This window comes from Physcomitrium patens, chromosome 11, assembly GCF_059467195.1.
Source record: "Physcomitrium patens ecotype Gransden chromosome 11, ASM5946719v1, whole genome shotgun sequence".
Taxonomy (NCBI): domain Eukaryota; kingdom Viridiplantae; phylum Streptophyta; class Bryopsida; order Funariales; family Funariaceae; genus Physcomitrium; species Physcomitrium patens.
This window is the reverse complement of record NC_143420.1, coordinates 2,509,658-2,530,010: the sequence shown is the minus strand read 5'-3', so window position 1 is coordinate 2,530,010 and position 20,353 is coordinate 2,509,658. Positions and strand designations below refer to the sequence as shown.

The 20,353-nt window shown below is 36.1% G+C and overlaps 2 protein-coding genes and 1 pseudogene across 3 annotated transcripts; 2 read left to right on the top strand and 1 right to left on the bottom strand.

Annotated features, from left to right (window-relative positions):
- Positions 1-6,255: 6,255 nt before the first annotated feature.
- On the top strand, positions 6,256-8,420 carry LOC112289059 (mitochondrial uncoupling protein 5). Its single transcript, XM_024534000.3, has one exon. It carries the CDS (start codon positions 7,115-7,117, stop codon positions 8,045-8,047), a length of 933 nt encoding a protein of 310 aa, XP_024389768.2. The 5' UTR covers positions 6,256-7,114; the 3' UTR covers positions 8,048-8,420.
- A 1,548-nt stretch (positions 8,421-9,968) lies between these two features.
- Positions 9,969-12,236, bottom strand: LOC112289061 (large ribosomal subunit protein uL16). 2 transcript variants are annotated; one of them, XM_073537294.2, is made up of 5 exons: positions 12,138-12,236; positions 11,262-11,763; positions 10,914-10,995; positions 10,607-10,719; positions 9,969-10,464 (listed from the first exon to the last, which is right to left on the bottom strand). In XM_073537294.2, the coding sequence occupies exons 1-4, from the start codon at positions 12,145-12,147 to the stop codon at positions 10,642-10,644; spliced, it is 672 nt and encodes a 223-aa protein (XP_073393395.1). In that variant the 5' UTR covers positions 12,148-12,236; the 3' UTR covers positions 9,969-10,464; positions 10,607-10,641. The 2 variants fall into 2 exon arrangements, with proteins under 2 accessions (XP_073393395.1, XP_024389769.1); XM_024534001.3 differs by lacking the exon at positions 9,969-10,464 and having other exon boundaries at positions 10,556-10,719.
- A 4,924-nt stretch (positions 12,237-17,160) lies between these two features.
- LOC112288483 (glucan endo-1,3-beta-glucosidase pseudogene) lies at positions 17,161-19,667 on the top strand (annotated as a pseudogene).
- The last annotated feature ends 686 nt before the right edge of the window (positions 19,668-20,353 follow it).

The window sequence follows — 20,353 nt, the reverse complement described above, 5'->3', positions numbered from 1 at the left end:
TCACTTTTAAATAATAAATACAATCCAATACCTTCTACCTAAACTTTCATATCAAATTCACCACTTATGTTATATTATGTGTTATGTTGTTTGGAAATGCATTGAACACTTAGCTATAGAAGGTGAAATTGTGTTTTACAAGTATCCAAGAAATCCTAATAAATTTTATCCTTATAAGAAGAATTTAATTCAAATTTCAATTCAAAATTGCTTAAAGTCAATACAAAGTACTCAAAAGCACTCTTCTTAGTAACTTCAATCATATACAAACTCCAATTGCCTTATTACTTTTATAAGTAGGCAATTTTGATTTTTCTTTGCAAGCCTTAATTCTAATTAGTGGGCTTTAGCAAGATGTAACTTCTAATTTGATTGTCCACTTGATAAAAAAAAAATTATTTAAATGCCACTATAAGTCTTCTAAGTACTTAGAAAAATTCAGCCCAATCTAACTTACAAATTGTGAGAAAATGTCCAAAAAACCACATTGATGTTACTCAATTGCCAGCTTTAAAGTTGATAGAAATATTTCAGTAGAAATTTCTCCTTTTCTAACTATTGATTTCAGGTCAAAATTGGTATATAGCTTGATCTTTAAGTCTTCTAACATCAAGCCAAATTTTACCTTGTTCCAACTATTAGATCCTCAAATCTCATAGAAATCCTATCCAACTCCAAATTACCAACTTTTGATATCTTCTTACATTAAAAACCAAATATCTTCCAATTGCTTTATTAGATCAATGCCAATTATATGCACACTTAATATTTTTAATCAACCAAGTATTATCCAATTTTGAATTGTATATGTGATACCAATTGCATGAACTAGTCAAGAGTGTTAGCTCTAATTGTATTACATAAATTCAAAGTCATGAATACAAATCCTAATTTTGAATAATAATTTCAAAGTCATTTCAAACCTTATGAAAACAAGCATTATGCTTCTAAAACGAGCTTAAAGCGAGTTCTTCAATCTCAATTGCCAATCCTCAAATTCTGTCGTATTTTGCCCTAGGCAACCATTTTAATAGTTGGAGGTCTGATTTCGACCTTGTTCTACAAATTCTCAATCCCCAAGTATCAATCCAACCTATTGTAGGGATTCTTTAGCCTAATTCTATCTTCAACTTAATCCTAATATTAACCATATTAATTATTTATCTCATCTATCCTATGTTTATCAATTTATGGCCTTTCTAAAGCAATAAAAGAGTTTCTACAACCTAAAAGATAAAAATACTAACCAATCTTTAATCTGCTAAATATTAAGATAAAAAAATAAACTAAAAGGCTTTTATAAAAATCTTGTTTAAATGATTTGAATTATTATTGAACTAAGATAATTAGAAGTGATTTAGAAATTTATTTTGATTATATTCTTACCATATAATTATATTATAATATAATATCACTCTCATCATGTTTGTTGTGGTGCCATTGGTACGTGAATAGCTTGTTGACCAAGTCTTTAACCTACCAATCAACTAAAAACATATATAAAGTCAAAGAAATGTCTACAAAGCTTTTAAGAAGCTTTTCTAGAAGATATTATGAAATTAAACTACTTTTACTTAATTCTACCTATCTAGATAACAATTACAGTAGGTATATATCCATTACAATTGGATGGGCTATTAAATAAGATGAGGTAAAAGAAAAAAGATTTGCTATAAGGTTTAGAGCCATGGTTTTTGTAGAGATGAAAAGAACTTATTCACAAGTTAAAAGAGAGCTTTCTAAAGCACTTGCTGTTCTAAAGGTTGAGAAAAATTATTTTTTTGAAACAAGAATGATTTTAAAAATAGATTGTTTGCCATTATTTGAAATAATAATTAACTACACTATTCCAAATATTGATATGCTAAGATGGATAGCCTACATAAGAATATTGAAACTTATTTTAATACAAATTACTAATAAAGAAAACTTAGTGGTAGATATGTTGTCTAAAGCTAAATATACTTTATGAATTTATATACAAAGTATCAAATAGAGTCTAAGATTAGGTATAGGAATTGATTATATTCTAATTATCTACCTTCTATACATTTCTAATGGATAATTGATTTAGTAGCTATGCCATCATGACTTTGAGATATAAAATATTTGATTTTGGCAAAAAAAAGATCTATTAAATTATGTTGAAGGAAGGGCTTTGAGGACCAAGACCACAAAAGTAATATGTAGATTTATACTAGAAGACATTTTCACTACATGTAATAGCATTGAAAGGATGAGAGTTAATAGAAGAGAATTAGATGTTGTTGTAGTAAGAATTATTTTTCAATAGATATGGAGTTCAGCTAAAATTGACTACTTCATATAATCCTAAAGCCAATGGAAAGAATAAGAAGATTCATCTTCTTATCTTTTATGCATTAGTTAAGGCATGTAAGGATAAGCCAATTCAATGGCCTAAATTACTTCCATTTCCTTTATGAGATAATAGAACTACTCGCAGTATTATCACTAGTTATATATCCATGGAGTTAATATTAGAATAAAAACCTATGATGCCAGGTAAAGAAATCTATCCTAAATAGATGTTTCTATCTTTAAAAGATGATATTAATAGAAAAATATTATTAGAATTTTGAGTCCAATAATTAAAAAGATTACCTGAAGACCTACAAATTGCAACTAAAAGATTAAAAGAAGTAAGATTGAAAAATAAAGAAAGATTTGACAGGGCTCATAGGTTGAGGCTTAAGCCTATAGGAATTGGAAATTGGATTCTAGTTTATAAAAGCAACTTTGAACATCAACATAGTACTATAAAAAAATTTGTATAATAATGATTTAGATCATATGAGGTAGTTATAGTCCATGATAATGCTACATATACCTTATGCGAGTTAGATAGAACTATCATTAGAATTCCAATAGTAGAGAAGAAGGTGAAGGCTTTCAAAAGAAGAGATGTGTGGTTCAGTATAGAAGACCTTGGAAAATTCTTATCTCAATATTTGGACCAAAAATATGAACTAAAAGAACTTATGAGTGATTAAAAGAAATCTTAAGAGGATCAGAAAGAATACCATATAGGACATATTAGAGGATGTGTAGGTTTGAAGGGGATGGATGTCGTATTATAATTATTTATAATATGTAAAAATTAATTAAAATATATAATATATTTATAAGTCTTTATATATATTAAAATAGTTAGTAGGTTAATTTAAAGAGAATTAATATAAAAAATTATTTTAAAATTTATCAATTTTAATTATAGTATATTAATTATATAAGATTTAGATATTTAGTATAAAGTTTTAAGAGAAGACAAGAGCTCAGAGATGAAGATTGAAACTACTAAGAAGCTTATTTGGAGGGATGAAAGCAAATTATGGACAAATGAAGGCAAGGAGTGAAGGTCTTCATCTCTATTGATTGAAGGCCATGCCCAATAGGCTTTCAACATTCTACTAGCAACCATAACAAGGATTTTGGTGACTTCAAAAAGATATTTTGAAAAACATAAGCCAGAATTATAAGGTTTAAGGCTTGGATTATAATTTATGTATAAAATTTAGAGGGTTTAGAGTTAAGATGAAGAAATTATAGCCATTTGAAGTTAAGGAGTTTTTTAAGACATGTTGTTTTTTTTGAAGATATGAAGAATTATACGACAACTTTTGGAGATAGAAAGATATAGCTGCAAGAGCAATTTCAAGTTCTATCTTTTTTATGAAAGAATTGCTATATTTGGAGTTTATATAAAGAATTTATAGGACATTTAAGACAACATATATAATTCAAAGGCAATAAATAAGTTGTTATATTGATAGTAATGGTTGAAGACATACTTCTTATATGATAGTTTTTATTTAAATATATATATATATATATATATATATGTTGACTTGATATATAATTAAATTTATTTGTAAAAAAATCAAAACATCAAAACATTTTGATACTTCAAAATATTGTGGTTTTATAAATTATTTTCTTATTAATATATAATCCTTAACTTCCATAGATTAAACAAACTTCTTCAATCGTTTTTCTTAGTCATCCTAATTTGCAATCAAAAATGCAATTTCTTCAATTCTTCAATATTAATATAAAGATAACAATACAGAAAGTAAAAAGACATCTTGCATTTAGTAGTACTATCATAAGCTCTAGAAAAGAATCTACCAGACTAAAAGGAGATAAGATCCTCACATAACAAAACAATTCTTATTGATCTTAGCTATACATTTTGTAGTGCCACAATTTTAAAGCATCACCTTTTTTTGCAAATACGTATTCAAGTAACAATTTGGAACATACACACACTAATTATACTCGAACAGAATATAAATGATACTTACAAGTGGTGCTCAAAATACTCCAAAATCAGTGAATATGGGACTGACGGACATGAAAGTGGCTGCTGCTGAAGCTCTTCCTCACCGAGGTGCTTTTCATTGTGTATCGAAGGCGGTGTCAGGTTTTAATTGCGACATCTTCACCACAAAAGCCTTGACCAGCGGCATACTCTAGTGGCTGCTCCAGTTCAAACTCAACCGTCAAAACAAAGAAAGCAGGTTGATAAGCAACGGACCTCAATCCAAACCTGGTCACAAGGCCCACAAATGTGAAGAGAGCCATCCTCTTGCAAAGAGTGCGCCACGAAATCAAGGCCCACTTCAGATTCCGAGGACTGAGTCGAACGGCGTTTGCAGGTGAAATTTCTTGGAGTAGCTTTGGAAAAACCAACTGGTGGGTCTGACGCAAATTGGTTGCGGACCAGGGTGAGAAATATTGGTGGCGGTATCCTGTTACGGCAAGTTGAATGGAGGAGGGAGGAGGAGAATGAGGAAGAGGAAGAGGAGGAGCTTGGCAATATCCGTGGAGCCGCGTGACAATCGCCATTCCCGAGGCAAGAACTTCGCCCGGTCTCCGCGGCCGCCGACTTGGAGACCCCCGCTTATTCGGACTTCCGACCAGTTTTCACAAATATTCAAACAGCCACTCCTCAGTTCTGTTCGTCAATGTGTCTGAATTCGCGCGGGGATCCACGAAGCTTCTGTTTCCAGTTCATTTTATGTAATGTGTTCTATGATACTTCGTGAATGACCATAACTGCATATTCAGATGTGAGGTAATAACGTTAAAAAGAATATTTTCATGTTTACCAAAAACGTTTCGATTCTCACCAACAATATGTCCACACACATACACACACACACACATATATATATATATATATATATACACACTTTTGTGTATATTACTGTATGATACACCATCAGGTACAACAATGTTTTCTTCATATCCAAAAAAATGTACAGAACAAAATCACATTTTATTTGATATCCAATATTTTTACAACAAAGTCCAGTGGCTTTCTCCATGATGTGTTTTGATAGATATACAAACCAAGACACATGCCTCCAAAAATCCTATAATCGTGTAAACTATCCTCTCAGTAACACATGCACCTTTCAATATTGTTATCTATAATTAAAAAGAAAAAAAGAAAAAATAAGAGATTAAACAAGTTTCTTCAATTTTACTGTCATCCCAACTTGCAACCAAAATTTGCCTCTCTTAAACACATGAATAGTTATTTCAAGATTACAAAAAGAAAAACAAAAAGATTACTTGTGTACTACAAAATCATCACATAGACTTGGTTTCACTTGGCTTGTATAAACTAACATAGGCACAAATTTCCTCCTTAATAAATGACATGGAAGATAAACAATGTTCCACATTTTGATGAAATGTCATGCATTAGAAAGCCATGATCATGAGTTTCATAAATATATTTACAAGATTACAAGAAAACATGGTTCTATCACAACAAAGCATTTGTTGACATCTTATTTAAACATGTTGCAATCTTACATTTTCAGTGCTTAACCTCTTCACAACATACACAAATGCAATAAAGCTTAATATTATTAAATTTCTCACATTAAAAAAACAATAGACATAATTCTGATACAAATATATGCAATAATAACAATGAGCCAACAAACACATTACACACTAACAAGAACTCTTTAAGAAGTTGATACATCCACATTGAACCAAACCTACCTCTAAATACTCATGAGATGTATACATTCCAGGGCTTCAACTTTATTATGCAATGCAGGGTGAGAAAAACTATCCATTTTTGTACGTACAAGTCAACGCCCAAAAAACGTACAAACGATTACAACACTCACTTTACAAAATAAATCAACATTCACAGAGAGAACATATCATTGCCATGCACACTTCAAACCATACTTCTGTTAGACTTGACTGAATAACAAAACTGCACAATTGAAAACGAACCAATAAACAAACCAACAAATTTGATGCCAACTCAGGCAACTAAACAATTACTTCTTCTAATTTCATTTTCCTATTTGGATGCAACTCGGATGGCTTTGACCCTCAGAAAATTCATCCGGATTGCATCCAGAAGCTCCAGCGTTCAGGAGTCGGGAAGATCGCGGTTGGGCCGATCCGACAGGATGAAGGATGATCGAAACCGACGGCGATGGCACGCGATGGAGGACGAAACGAGTTCGTGTCGCGGAGTGGAAAGCAGGTCCGGAGCCAGACTCAGCGTTGAATCCAGGGTGACCCACCATTCCATTCCATTCCACGCATGCCCCGCATACGTCTCAGATAGTCTTCCACACTTCGCCGCGGTCTTGCCTGCTGACCGGAACCCGCGTCCCCATGGTGCGTCTCATATATAAAGAGGCAGACGACGTTGGTCTTCCCATCTGTGATCGATCTTCCACTCCTTGCGTTTTGTTCGTCGTGGCATCGATTCTTCGGGCGATTTAAAGAAGAGCTTGCAGGAGCGAGTTGGTGGATTGTTTGTTATTCCGCAACATCGTGCGTGGTGAAGGAGGTCTTGCCTTTCATGGTCAGCAGCGATCTTCGTCGTCGCACTGCGTGCGGTTCTGCTCAGGTTGCCGTTAGTCTTGGCAAGCAGGAAGTTGGCGTGCAGCGCGGGATAGACTTGCTGCTCGTGTCCGGTGTGCGCTTGCTGCATAATTGTAGTGGTCGACAGTGGGAGTTCGACGTGGACTGAGGCCCAGCGCTTCGACGCGTTGCGCAGCGCAAAGTGAAAAGAATTCTGAGATACTGTGTTGAGGTCCGAGCGTCCGCTATGGCCGGTCAGTGGAAGGGGTTCGCCGAGGGTGGGCTGGCGTCCATGATTGCCGGCTTCGCCACGCACCCGCTCGACCTCGTGAAAGTGCGTATGCAGCTGCAAGGCGAGGTGGCATCCCCGCCTCTTGCCATGGCCCTCGCCGGAAGCCATGCTTCCTCCGGTAGCGTTCGACGACCTGGCCCACTGGGTGTGGGGTTGGAAGTGGCAAGGTCAGAAGGCGTGCAAGCCCTGTACTCGGGTGTCTCGGCCACGCTCTTGCGGCAAGCCATGTACTCCTCCACCCGAATGGGCCTCTACGAATTTCTGAAAACCCAGTGGAGAGACGAGACCCAGGAAGGCTCGGGGCTTCCTTTGCACAAGAAGGTGGCCGCAGCTTTGGTTTCCGGAGCCACCGGTGCCGCGGTGGGGAACCCCGCTGATCTGGCGATGGTGCGGATGCAGGCCGACTGGAGGCTGCCCGTTCACGAAAGGCGGAACTACACCTCCGTCGGAAACGCTCTGCTCCGGATGATGAAACAAGACGGCGTGCTGTCTCTGTGGACGGGCTCAGCCCCGACTGTGACCCGAGCAATGCTGGTGACTGCGGCGCAGCTGGCCACGTACGATCAGATCAAGGACACCATAGCCCAGAACCGCGTGGTGCCGGAGGGGCTGGCGACGCAGGTGGTGGCGAGCGTGGGAGCGGGAGTGCTGGCGTCCGTGGCGTCGAATCCCATCGACGTGGTGAAGACGAGAGTGATGAACATGAAAGTGGCCGCGGGCGAAGCTCCCCCCTACAAGGGCGCATTGGACTGTGCCGTCAAGACTGTGCGCTCGGAAGGGCCCATGGCTCTGTACAAGGGTTTCATTCCCACGGTGACTCGCCAGGGACCCTTCGCCATCGTCATGTTTCTGTCGTTGGAGCAGATCAAGCGCGTGCTGGAAGGTTGATATCCCGGACAATGACGACAACGCTTTTCAGTTTAGAATTCATGAAGCAATTTGAGGCAATTTTTTTTCCTCCACAGGGAGCAAGGGAACTCGTTGCGTTGGATCAAGGCACGATCAGCGAGAGAGAGAAAGGAAATAGGAACAATTTTTTGCAATCTCAACAACCAGTCCAGCATTCTAGCATCCTTCCTGGGTGGCGGCTCACAATTTTCCGTTTAGCTATAAGAGCTTGCGAGGCAGTGGGCGATAGAACCGTGGTCGAGACCATGTGCATCTTTTGACACAAATATACATATACGTGAAACTTGGAGAGGCCAAGATTGTTATTTGTGAAGTAATGAATATACGTTTCAATGAAGTGCAATTATTGCTCCTTTGGTTGCAACTTTAGCAAACTGTGCTATTTTATGTTGTAAGTTGGAAGTGTCATTTTTATTGTGTGCATGATTGCACAAAATAGATTTGGAATCAATGAATCAATCACTTTGCATGATATAATCATTGGAATGAGAATTTTTAGGAAATGGATGTTGTTTCAAATTATTTTTGCATATAAATGCAGAGTACCATAGGCATGTGCCATTTTCGTTATCTAGGTTGACATACGTTTTTTTGCTTCATTTTAGACTCTTGTTGACTATTCGGATGGTGGATGTTGCTTTAAAACTTCAGCAATGTCTTTGCATTGAGTAGAAAATTGAGTAGAGGTTTTCGCTGTGAAACCAGGTTTGGTCTTGAAGCAACAGTATATTGTCACAATGTCAACAATATCACATTTAGCAGTTGTGCTAATATTTAGCGATGGGGGAGAAAGGAGCAGAAGAATTGTTATGACGGAGTCATTAGATCCAGCGGTAGTAAGAAAGTGGGTGTTGGTTTTAGAGAGATGCAGAAATCTGGTCTGGTATTCCTGCAGATGCTGGTTGAAGAAGTGGCTGGAACTCGTCACGTGTCTCAAACTGAATAATAGTATGGGAGATTCTTGTGAAAATTCATTGGCTGCAGCATCACCGATGTGTACTTAAACTGGCGTGAAGGGTGTTATGAGATCAGTTGGACGCTGAAGCGACAACTTTAGGGGTGTTGGAAAGAAGAAAAAAATCGCAGATCTTCAGCATCCAGAAAGGGCAATGTGGAGAGGCATAGACCGAAGTTTCTTGTCATATTATGTATGATGAAAGTGCTAGTTCTGTGAAGCTCCACAACCCTTGCGCCTTTTAGCGACTATGTGGGTTGAGAAGAGTTTGAGCACAATTCCGGTTCAAATGGGAGTCGGAGGCGAGTAAGTCTTTCAGTGCCGTAGTTGCACAGGAGGAGGTTGTTGAATCTGAGACAGAGTAAACGACAGCTTGGGTCAGGAAGTCTCTACACCATCGGAGAGAGAAGGTGGATGCAGAACCAAATACAAAAGAGGATCAAAATGTGGAAGAACAAGTCCCAATGAAATCTACAAATAATGACGAGATATCAAACCAGGAGCCTGTTTGCGCCTCTCCTGAAGAAGAAACTCCAATTACCGAGTCAAAGAACGCGGAAATTTGGAAGGACTCTGATAACACTATGCAATCTAGTATCAGTCGAACTAGAGCGGAACAAGCTGAAGCTGAGTTAGATGCTGTACACCAGGCATAAAGATAGTGATGGTGGACTGAGGAGAACATGATGTTTATTTGAACCAACTGAGCACGACGACGTTGTGAAGAGCATGAATGATATGGGAGACTGGTTAGACGAGGCAGGTCAACATGCGGAGGGCGGCGCAATGGTAGACACTCTCGCCGAAAAATTACAGTGCACAAGGTAGGAAGAGTAGATCCGAACCGGTGCAGACAGCACACTGGGCAACGAATCTCTACCGATTGCAGTTATCTACACTAATCAAAATCGCCTCTGTCTCATCACATCGCATGTTGGAAACAAGTTTTTGATACTGGAGGCCCGATTTTACGGTCTCCTTCAAAAAGAAGTCAGTTGGTTTTCGTGGTTATTATGATTCATGACTACACTGTTTTTTTATCAAAATGTGCCTGCAGAGTAATGGTTCTTAAATCAATGTCGTTAAAAAAATTACAAATCTTGAAATCGCTTCGTTCACATTTGGGCAATCTTCCGTAGTGTACATAATTCGAAAGTGATCAAATTTGTTGATTCCATTACCAGCCTGCACCTATGCGTATTTTACTGTTTCGCCACTGAGGTCACACAAGTGCAAAAGTATGCTTGGTTCGGCTTCTCAATTGAGGAGATATCTGGTTTCAATAACTTGAATTAAATGAAGTTTCAAGTCGTTTTAGATTGATCACATATTCTAAGCGACGGTTTTTCTGCAGCAGTAGATGACTTGCACCAATAATCTGTTGTCCACAAAGGTTTAGGGACTTCAATTGTTTAACCGAATCTAAAAAGATGACCAATACCTGGTGGGCACCCACGCAAGTAAGTTAGAAGTAAGGATCAAGAGCTTCAATTCACAAAAATAAATTTCGTAGGACGTTCCAACTTCGAAAATCCGCATCAATTTCACTCTTAGTTCATTAATGCCCAAGCTCAAGTACATACAATCCGGATAACGTGAGACAACTAGATGAAAATGCCTAGTGAGTTGCAACAGCAGCATCAATGAAAGCCCTTCCAGCAGTGCGGTTGCCCAAAGGTCCGTGGCATCCAAGAAGCTGCAGCGAAGGCAAAACAAATGTAAGTTGTTTACACAAAAACGAGATTGGTATCTACTCAAAAATGAAGTGGATGAAATAAAGCCATTTGAAGACCGATAACAACTAAACATGTTTAGTACAAATTGTTTACACAGCCGAAAAAGGACAAAGCTGGCAACTTGGGCCTTCGTACTCGTCACCATGTGAATTACCTTGGCAGTGACACCATCGTTGACCAGACGGTTTTCTTCCTTCCATTTGACGTAATCGACCCTAGCAAACTTGGTGAATCCCCTGTAGGCATGAAACAAGTTGACAGGAGTGTCAAACTAAACTATATTCGATTACGCAGAAAAAATATACACGCCTAATTCCTCCATACGATTTTACTAAATACATTGAGGATAAAATAAAAAGTGACATGTCGACGCTATTCTAGCCGAAATAGACGCGTGGCAGTATAACACAAAGACTGAGCATATACTCCCACAAAAAATGTGGCGATCTACAAAAAGCACCAGGCCTGCATGCATTAGGTTACAGTCAAGCATTAAACTCACCACTTTCTGCTGACGATGATCTTTTGGCGACCAGGGAATTTGAACTTGGCACGACGAAGCGCCTCCTGTGCGTGAACACCGTTCTGGTCCTTGCAACGAACGGAGAGTAGAACCTGCCCAATGGCCACACGGGCGCACACACCCTGAGGCTTGCCGAAGGCTCCCCTCATACCTGTCTGAAGCCTATCGGCTCCGGCACATGAAAGCATCTTGTTGATACGAAGCACGTGGAAGGGGTGCACACGCACGCGCAGGTGGAAGGCATCCTTTCCGGCATACTTGGTCATGTACTTGTTGCAGGCAATACGAGCAGCCTCGAGCGCCTCACTGGACACATTCTCCTTTTCCCAGGAGACCAAGTGCACACAGTAGGGAAATTCATCGACTCCTTTCTTCTTCATACCCACATCGTAGATACGAATTTTAGGGTCTGGCACACCCCGGCAGAACCGAGACTTGGGGTATGGCTTGTTCTTAATCTGCCTATAGCATCTAGCCGGACCTGCAAGCCACCAAATACCATCATATCAACATCCATGACCCAACAAAACCCAGACCTAACGAAAATTCAATAGTCAACACAAGTAAATCCGAAGCTTAAACCACACCGACAAGCCGCAACTTTCGCATCAAAACCCTAAAAAATGGAAGCCCAAATTTACTGCAAGAGACATAGAAGCATGAACCAGAAGAGCCCTGGACAACTTAAAATGAGTAGAAGAGGTTGAATTTAAAATGAATGAAGACATAAATCAACAGAGTAGCTCCAAGAGGTGAAAGAAAGAACAATATTACACACGGAGAGGAACAGCAGCAAGAGCAGCGACAGAACCAAGCGAAAGGACGATTTAGATAATGAGAGGTTAGAGAGCATACGGCGACCCATTGTGACAAATGTGATACGAGCGCTCAGCTCAGCGAGACGTCGACGGAGACGCCAAAATGGGAATCACGAGCTTGCTTCCTATACTTTGGAGTGACAATTCCTTCTTCTTCTTCTCCCGTGCGTCCTTGTCCCTCTCCCCTAAAACCCTAATCCACTAGACCCGCGATCCGGCACCCGTCCTTTCATAGGGGTGCCCCGTGATTTTCTCACACCCCCCCCCCCGTATTTGCATTCTTAAAATTTGTCCCTCATTAAGTGGGTGCTCCAAGGTTTAATAATATTTATCCAAGGGTGATCATACTGATTTGTTTGAGGCTTAAATTGAAGAGTTTAAAGTGTTTCAAAGGTTAATGTTTGTAAGGATTTTGAATTACTGTGGTATTATCTCCAAAGAACAAATTCCAATATATGTTTATATATTTTTATTCTTATTTTTAAAATTCATGAGAATAAAATCAAAAAATAAATAAAAATGAAAATAAAATACTGAAAATGGTTTCTTATTACTGCATAATTACTATTTTTGTATGTGTGTGTATATATATATATATAAATATATACATATTCACTCAATTCTATCCAGAAGAGAAAAAAGAAGAAGAAAAAGGAAAAATTATGAGTATCAATTAGTTATGTTTGTATCATCATCTTCCAAAAACACATTTTTTAATCATTAAGAAAAAAAATCCTATGAACCACAAGAATGTCTCATAGTGCAATGGACATGATTACTTATCTCTAGAGTAGTAGCTTATTCAAATAAATGAATCATTTCTTTCTCAGTAAAATGATTCAGCTCATTTATTTATATATATATATATATATATAACATCTTAAATGTTGTGTAATATCTTTGCTTTCAAACTGGTCAATTTTTTCAACCACCTCTTCTAAAATTCTATTTGCCATACCCACTTTGCAATCTTTATTCTATTGTTGTTGCATAAATATTGCAAATACCTTAAACATACTTGCAGAATTAGGATTAAAATATATACATTGCCATTCAAAAGAACCTCTACTTTTAAAGTTACTTCCAATTCTATTTAAAGCTCTAATTGAACCTCGATTTATAACTCAATCTTCAACTTTCTTGTCTTTTTTTGCTATAATTAAAACAAACAAATAAATAAATGAAAATACATTCTACTTGAAGCTTCTCATGTTGGGTTCATTAAATATATTGTATTATGTATTGTCTTGCTTGAAAATGCACCACACACTTGGTTGTAGAAGGTGTACTTGTATTTTGTAACAAAAAAGAATTTAACAATTTTAATAAATTTCTAAACAAATCCCAAATGAACCATAACAATCCTCATTAAACCTTATTTAAATTCTAAAGAGATTTTAAAAAAAAATCCTCGAAAATAATCATAAAAAATCCTTAATGTTTTTATAAAAATATTTTAACAAAATTTTAAATAAATCATAATCAAACCTTAGGTAAATCCTAAAAAATCCTAAAAAATCCTAAATAAATTTTAATAAATTCTAATATAATCTTATATAAATCTTTAAAATCTTAATGAAATCTTAATGATACTATGATCAAATCTTAAATATATCCTAATCAAATCCTAACTAATTTCTACAGCAATCTAAAAACTTTAATAATTATAAATTAAATGGCTGGTCTTTCTTTAAAATATGCATCCATTTCAATCTACAAGCTAATAGCAAGCACACAAATTTTAAGAAAAATCAAATTTACCAAGTAGATTGAAAAGCTCCTAATTTTCTCAAGTATTGATTTTTTTGCTATTTTAACCTAAATATTATTCTACTAGCACTGATAGCTCTTTATTAAATTGATTACTAGACTTCAAAATTTGCAAAAATATTGTAAACCAAGTTCACTAAATATTTATAAAAACTTGTTTTAATCCAACTAGCATATTGCTTAAGTTCAAAGAAACTCACATTCACCTTTAAAATCCAAATTCTAAGATTCTATTCCAATTAAATTTTAATTACCTTTGATCCTACCATTTGATTTAGTTCAGATTCACATCACATTTAATACATCAACTTTCACAAACTCTCAAATTTTCATCCTTAAATTTGCCACATAATTCACAAATTTTATCATAGTGTAAACCTTTTTTGAATTCAATATAAAATATTGTAACTCAAAACAATTCCAACTTTGTAAAGCTCTCACAAAGTCAATATAAATTCAAAGCACTCAAACCAATGCTCATAAAAACCTTATTAGGTTTTTTCTCAAACAACACACTTTAATCAATTAAAAAAACAATTCATCTGCCATAAGCATGTAGTTTTGTGCCTCAAGATTCAATCCTAGTTCATAATCAAATCTTCTATATAGGTATTGATCTAAGGATTGTCTAAGTAATTTTAATTGATTGCTACTCTTTACTTCTACCTAAATATTCCTATGATACTATTTTTGCTGATATTTCTTATTTTACTTTGTTTATGGCTCTACAAAATAAATAGAAGCAAAAGAAGTATGAACTTTGACTATAGATAGGATGACACAAAGTCAAGACCCTTCCTTAAAGTCTTATCTTGGAATGTGAGAAAGTGTATATAAATTTAATGACTTATAAGAGCAATTTGAACATCTATTGAATTTGTCTTTAAATATTACAACCATAGAATAGAATCTTTTTACTTTTTAAGGTACATTGGCCATGAGTTTAATTCCATCACTTTATGATACCATATATATTTAGAATTATATTGTACAAGAGTATTGAGTAATAATAAAAAAGATTATCTAAATACAAGAAATTTGTATTATTAATGTCAAATATAGAATTGTCATATTTTGTCTTGACTTTCACTTCATAGAAACAAAACAATAAAAAAAACTTGAATATTTTTATTGATTTATTTTAAATAGAGTGAAAAGATTTTTTTTTTTTAAAAAAAAAAGAGTTATTAAACTGAGTTGCAAATTCCATCATTGTTATTTTAAATGCCACTCTTCTTTATGCATTAATCAAACCTTCATTACCAATATCAATGCTCTATTGCTTTAAAATATATGAAGTGTAGAATACATAACTATTTAATCAATTTTTTGACTTAGAGTTATTAAATAAATAAGCAAATATTATAAATAAAAATATTTATATATAAATACAACCTCAACATTGTAAAGAAATATACATCATATTGTTTCTTTTTTTTTTAAAATTAGTTTGAGGAGAATATTAAATTGATCCCTAATTTTATTAAATTAATCTACCTATCAAAACCAACATTCTATGCTCTTGTCCTATGTCCTTGTTTCTCTCATTCCTAATCCCTGTCCCCATTTTCCTTGTTCTTAATCTCCCATCTCTTGTCCATGTTTCTAGTCCCCATGTGTCATCTCCGCTTCCTTTATTTCCAATCCTCCATCTCTTGTTCTTATTTCTAGCCCTCCACTCTCGTCTCTATTTTCATCCCTTGTTCTTGTTCCCTATCTCAAGTAAGTAAGTTGACTTCAAAAAAATAAACAAATATTTAAGATTATGAAGAAATAAATCTTGTAGTTTAATAGTGAATAACTCATTGTTGTGAACAGATTAGAGTATTCCTCAATAAGTTGTGCAAGAGAGATTTGCTAAGATGTTATGCATAAATAGAGATAAATTTTAATTGTCAAAATATTTTGCTTGCATCTTGTTGTCAATTATATCTAATATTTTATCAAAGTATTTCTAAATATCATAAAACCTAAGAAAATTTCATTTAATATTCAGATTTATGAAAGTCACAAAAGAATTAACAAACATAAAATTATTGTTGACCAGTGATTTTTCAAACCTATTTCAACTAGGAATAAATTCTATATATTTATAAAATCAAATATGATTTGGTATGTTTTATAATAATTCTTTAAGTTTCATATGTAATTTCTCTCTCTCATTTGTGACATGAATAGACAAGCTAGTATTTCTTAAAGACACTTTTAGTGCTCTTCTGCAAGTTTATTGTATTTTAAATATTCGAAATACCTTGCATTAGGTTGCATAGTCTAAGTAATACATTTTGTTTTATTCATATTTGGCTCTTTTGTGATTTTAAATAAATATTTTGTCTATTATAAATTATTTTTTAGTAAATCTTATAGGTGATACATAAACCATTGAAAAACTTCATTTTTTTGTTTTTAACAAAATAAAAATAAAAAATAAAAATATCATAATATACTTTTTTTTCAATGGTTTAATTTTGCTGCAATTAGAATCTTAAATTATTTTTTATTAAAATAACATAGAGAATGTAAAACAAATGGCTTGCATATAAGAAGAGTGATTACTTAAGTCATTAATTATTAGCTTTTTAATGTAGAAGAGTGGCCAAAACAAAATAAATAAATAAAAAAGACTAGAAATGGGGACAAGGAACATGGAGCTAGGAATTGGAGGAATGGAAGGAATAAAGATAATTGGGACGAAGGTTAGAAACAAGCACAACTTTAATTGTTCAAAACTTGGCAAATGTTGGAATTTGAGTAAAACCTAGGTGTGTTATTAGGTGCTCTACATTTGTTTTTTTACATTTAGTACTTAAAAGAGTTTGTATTATTGATTGTATTGTTGACACAATCTCAGGACCATGACAAAAACAATACACCAACTTTGCAGTGATGATCATACTCTAATACAAATATTTGTAGATACTAAAGCTTTGAATGTGAACAAGGATGGGAGATGAGGGACGAGAGATGGGAACAAGGGAGGGGTGCTGGGAATGGAGATGGGGGACTATGACATGGGGTATAATGATGGTTTTGATAGATGGATCAATTTGATAAAAGCAGGGGTCAATTTAACATACTCTTAGTTTTTGTCTTTGTTCAGTTTTACAAACTCATAGGAATCGAAGCATTTCCATCTCAATCATGTTGAATAACCAGATTAGTAACGGTGCAGAACAGGTTTAGGGTTAGCATTTCAAACGTTTTCACAATGTTCAATCATTTCAATCGTATAAGACTAGACCTCCCTCTGCCGAGACGTTATCATATGTTTGTCTGTTTTTGATTGTTGATGTGTGTCTGGGAATAGGGACGAAGTGTTGCAGTTGCGATGGTCTCCGGTGAAGTCGGACCAGGGGTTCCGGATCTGTATTGCGGTGGTGGTAGAGGCAGCTGCTGCAACTGCCCCCACTATCAGCATCTGCTACGGGCGAGTCGCGGACAATCTCCTCTCGCCTCCCGAAGTCGTCTCCCTCCTCCGAAGTCGAGGTGTGACTGATGTAAGGATCTATGACGCGGGGGGCGATGTTCTCCGCGCATTCGAGAATTCGGGTATCACTTTGTTGGTCGCCGTTCCGAATGGAGAAGTCGCTGGCATCGCCTACAGCCAACAGATGGGTGGAGAATAACATCCGCCCGTACCCGCAAACCAAGATCGGGTCGCTGGGAGTGGAGAACCAGTTTCTCAGCAACGGCAGAAACGATGCTTCCAAGCTCGTGCTTGCCATGAACAACATACAGCAAGCGCTAGAATCTGCAGGCCTGGACCACATCAAGGTGTCCACGCCGCTGGCTTTCCATCTGAGTGTCTCCTATCCCCCTTCGGCTGAAAAATTCGCGGACAAACACCTATCCGTGGTGAAAGGTATCCTGGACTTCGTGCTAAGGAAGAACTCCGTCTTCATGATGAATATCTATCCATTCTTCTCCTATCGGCTTGATTCCGTCAACATAGAAATTAATTATGCTCTCTTCAATCCCAACGAGCCCACGATCAACGATTCTGGGAGAGAGTACCGAAACCTCTTCGACGCTCAGGTGGACTCTGTCTATGCCGAAATGAGTCGCCTTGGGTACGCGAACATGCCGCTGATGATAACAGAGGTGGGATGGGCTTCTGAGGTGGCGGAGTAGGTGCAAATCTGCAGAACGCAAAAACATACAATTACAATCTCGACCAGCAAAAGCATTTGCTACGCAACCGCACCCCTGTGCGGCCGAATGTGAAGATTCAAACCTTTATATTTGGTCTATTTAACGAAAATCAGAAGCAAGGAGATCCGACCGAGAAGAACTTCGGACTGTATTACCCAGATAAGAGTCCCATTTACGACATTACGCTGCAGGCGTAGCGCCTCTTGCACAGACTTGCGACGACTCTGTCGAATATTGATACACCAGAAGACGTCGTTGAAACCAGACTAGCATCTGCGTGGTAATTTCATTTATGACATGTTGTAGATGATTTGCGTAGTTGCGTGTTCAATATGGCTGCAGAGCTATCAGTACAGCAACAATTTGCGGTCATGATTTTTGAGTTCAATTCAAAACTGGATTTCCTGAATTTAAGAGCTTAGATCACGTGAGATTTATAATCATTCTTTGTAAAGCCATGGACAATCGCATCAATTTCGCTATCCAAATGTTTGATTATAGAGAACCTTCTCTTCTCCATCAAGACCGTGCTTGACATCAGACCAGAATGAAAGAGCAATTTGATCAAACCTCCTGAGCTGAACACCCTGAATGAGATGGACAATACATCAGCACTCGAATTAAACTTCCAACTTCATCAAACTCAACTTTTATACATGAGACTATCAGCAACTTTTGCGATGAGTAGAAACGCTGTCTCCCAAAAGATACTTGCGTGGAAATGCCCTTTTATTCTTTGTTTCAATCGAGGGTTTAGCCGTGCAGCCAGTTAGGATTACTTCTGACATAAAATTAATCATGAAATTAACTCGGCTAGTGTAAGTTGCAAATAATCGATACTGAACTTGGAAGTTCACTTGCTTCTAATGTGACCAATTGTGCTGCACTCGACACGAAGAGATAACTGTGTTAAGTGCCTGGAGAGGTACTGCCAAAATCCTCCCAAAGGGCATGACAACAAGAGGAAAGCCAATCCTACACAGAGCGACGAAATGGTCACTGGAATTGCGTGAAGACACTGGAAAAAATGGAGAATACCGCAGCATGTAGATTTGGGACTCAATGTGGTTTGCTCATAGATGATCATTGAATCTACAAGATAGTTTGTCAAGGGAGAAATGATGGTCGAGAGAGCAGGTTGTTTTCAGGTTATGAAGCAAAAATTGTACCCATTTTGGAACCATTTGTCATAAAGCCCAGCACGTTGTCTGTGGAAGGCCGGCAGGAAAGTTGCTTACATGCCATCCTTCCACATGAGAGCTGCTTACATACCAGCATTCCACACGTACGAAGGGTTTGATCGAGATGCAGGAGCAAAACTGTGAGGCGGATTACTTTTAACGCAAACGAGACGACTCGGTCTGGTTTACAGATACAGAGTATGTTAGGTAAGGCTAACCTCCTCACCAAAATTTGTACAAACCCTGTCATTAATTTGTGTACCTGCTCTACATCAAAGGACATATGTCTTAGCTATTTGGCTACCCCTATTCTTTGTCAATGTGTACCAATTAGAAAAACTTGCAAAATTTTAAGCAGATGTGATCAATATGAATGACTGTGGTAGTATTAGTACAAAGGTTTAGGCTATATGCACACCTTAAATTGCAATATATACATCCATTATGTTTATATTCATATTTAAGGGCTTTAATTGGCTATCTTACTTATTTTCTATAAATAGATTTAGAAATGACTTCTTTCCCCTCTTCTTTGCCTCTATATAAATCCCAAATTTACTTCTCTTTCTTCCTGTCTTGGTGTGGGTCTTAGACCTCCTCCTTCTCTTTTTTATTAATTACTAGTCAAATTAGCAAATCAATAAATATGCTATTCTCTAAAATATATGCATAACATCTTGGGATGTGCATGTAACAACTTTGGATGTCCTAGTAGCCGAGCCTTATTTTGATACTACTTGACATGAAGTATTGTATAATTGAATCTAAGCTATAATCTTTGAGGTCTTAATCAAAAAATAGAAGATGTAGTATCTTTAGGTATAAAGGCTAGAACCAAGTTTTTTATTATTTATATTAAAAATTACTAATTAAATAAAACAAAGCTTATAATTTTATAGACTTGTATATCTTTTTTTATTTATAATAAATATTTTTTTATAAAATTTAGTTTTTTTTATTTAAATTCTATTTTTTGATTAAATAATTTTTTCTTTATGGATCTTATATAAGCAAATCAAAGCTTAATCCAAGAATATATCTATGTATTAATTTATTCATTATTGATGTCTTTGTAACTTCTTTTAAATAAAATATTTGAAATACTATCAAAAGTGATTCATAATTTTAATAATATTATCAAACATTGAGA

What these genes read in the sequence shown, in the direction of transcription:
- LOC112289059 (XM_024534000.3), top strand. Translation starts at nt 7,115, where the DNA reads ATGGCCGGTCAGTGGAAGGGGTTCGCCGAGGGTGGGCTGGCGTCCATG.
- LOC112289061 (XM_073537294.2), bottom strand. An exon ending in ATCATCGTCAGCAGAAAGTG is followed by an intron (nt 10,996 to 11,261) that starts GTGAGTTTAATG and finishes TCATGCCTACAG; the next exon opens with GGGATTCACCAAGTTTGCTA. An exon ending in ACGATGGTGTCACTGCCAAG is followed by an intron (nt 10,720 to 10,913) that starts GTAATTCACATG and finishes CCTTCGCTGCAG; the next exon opens with CTTCTTGGATGCCACGGACC.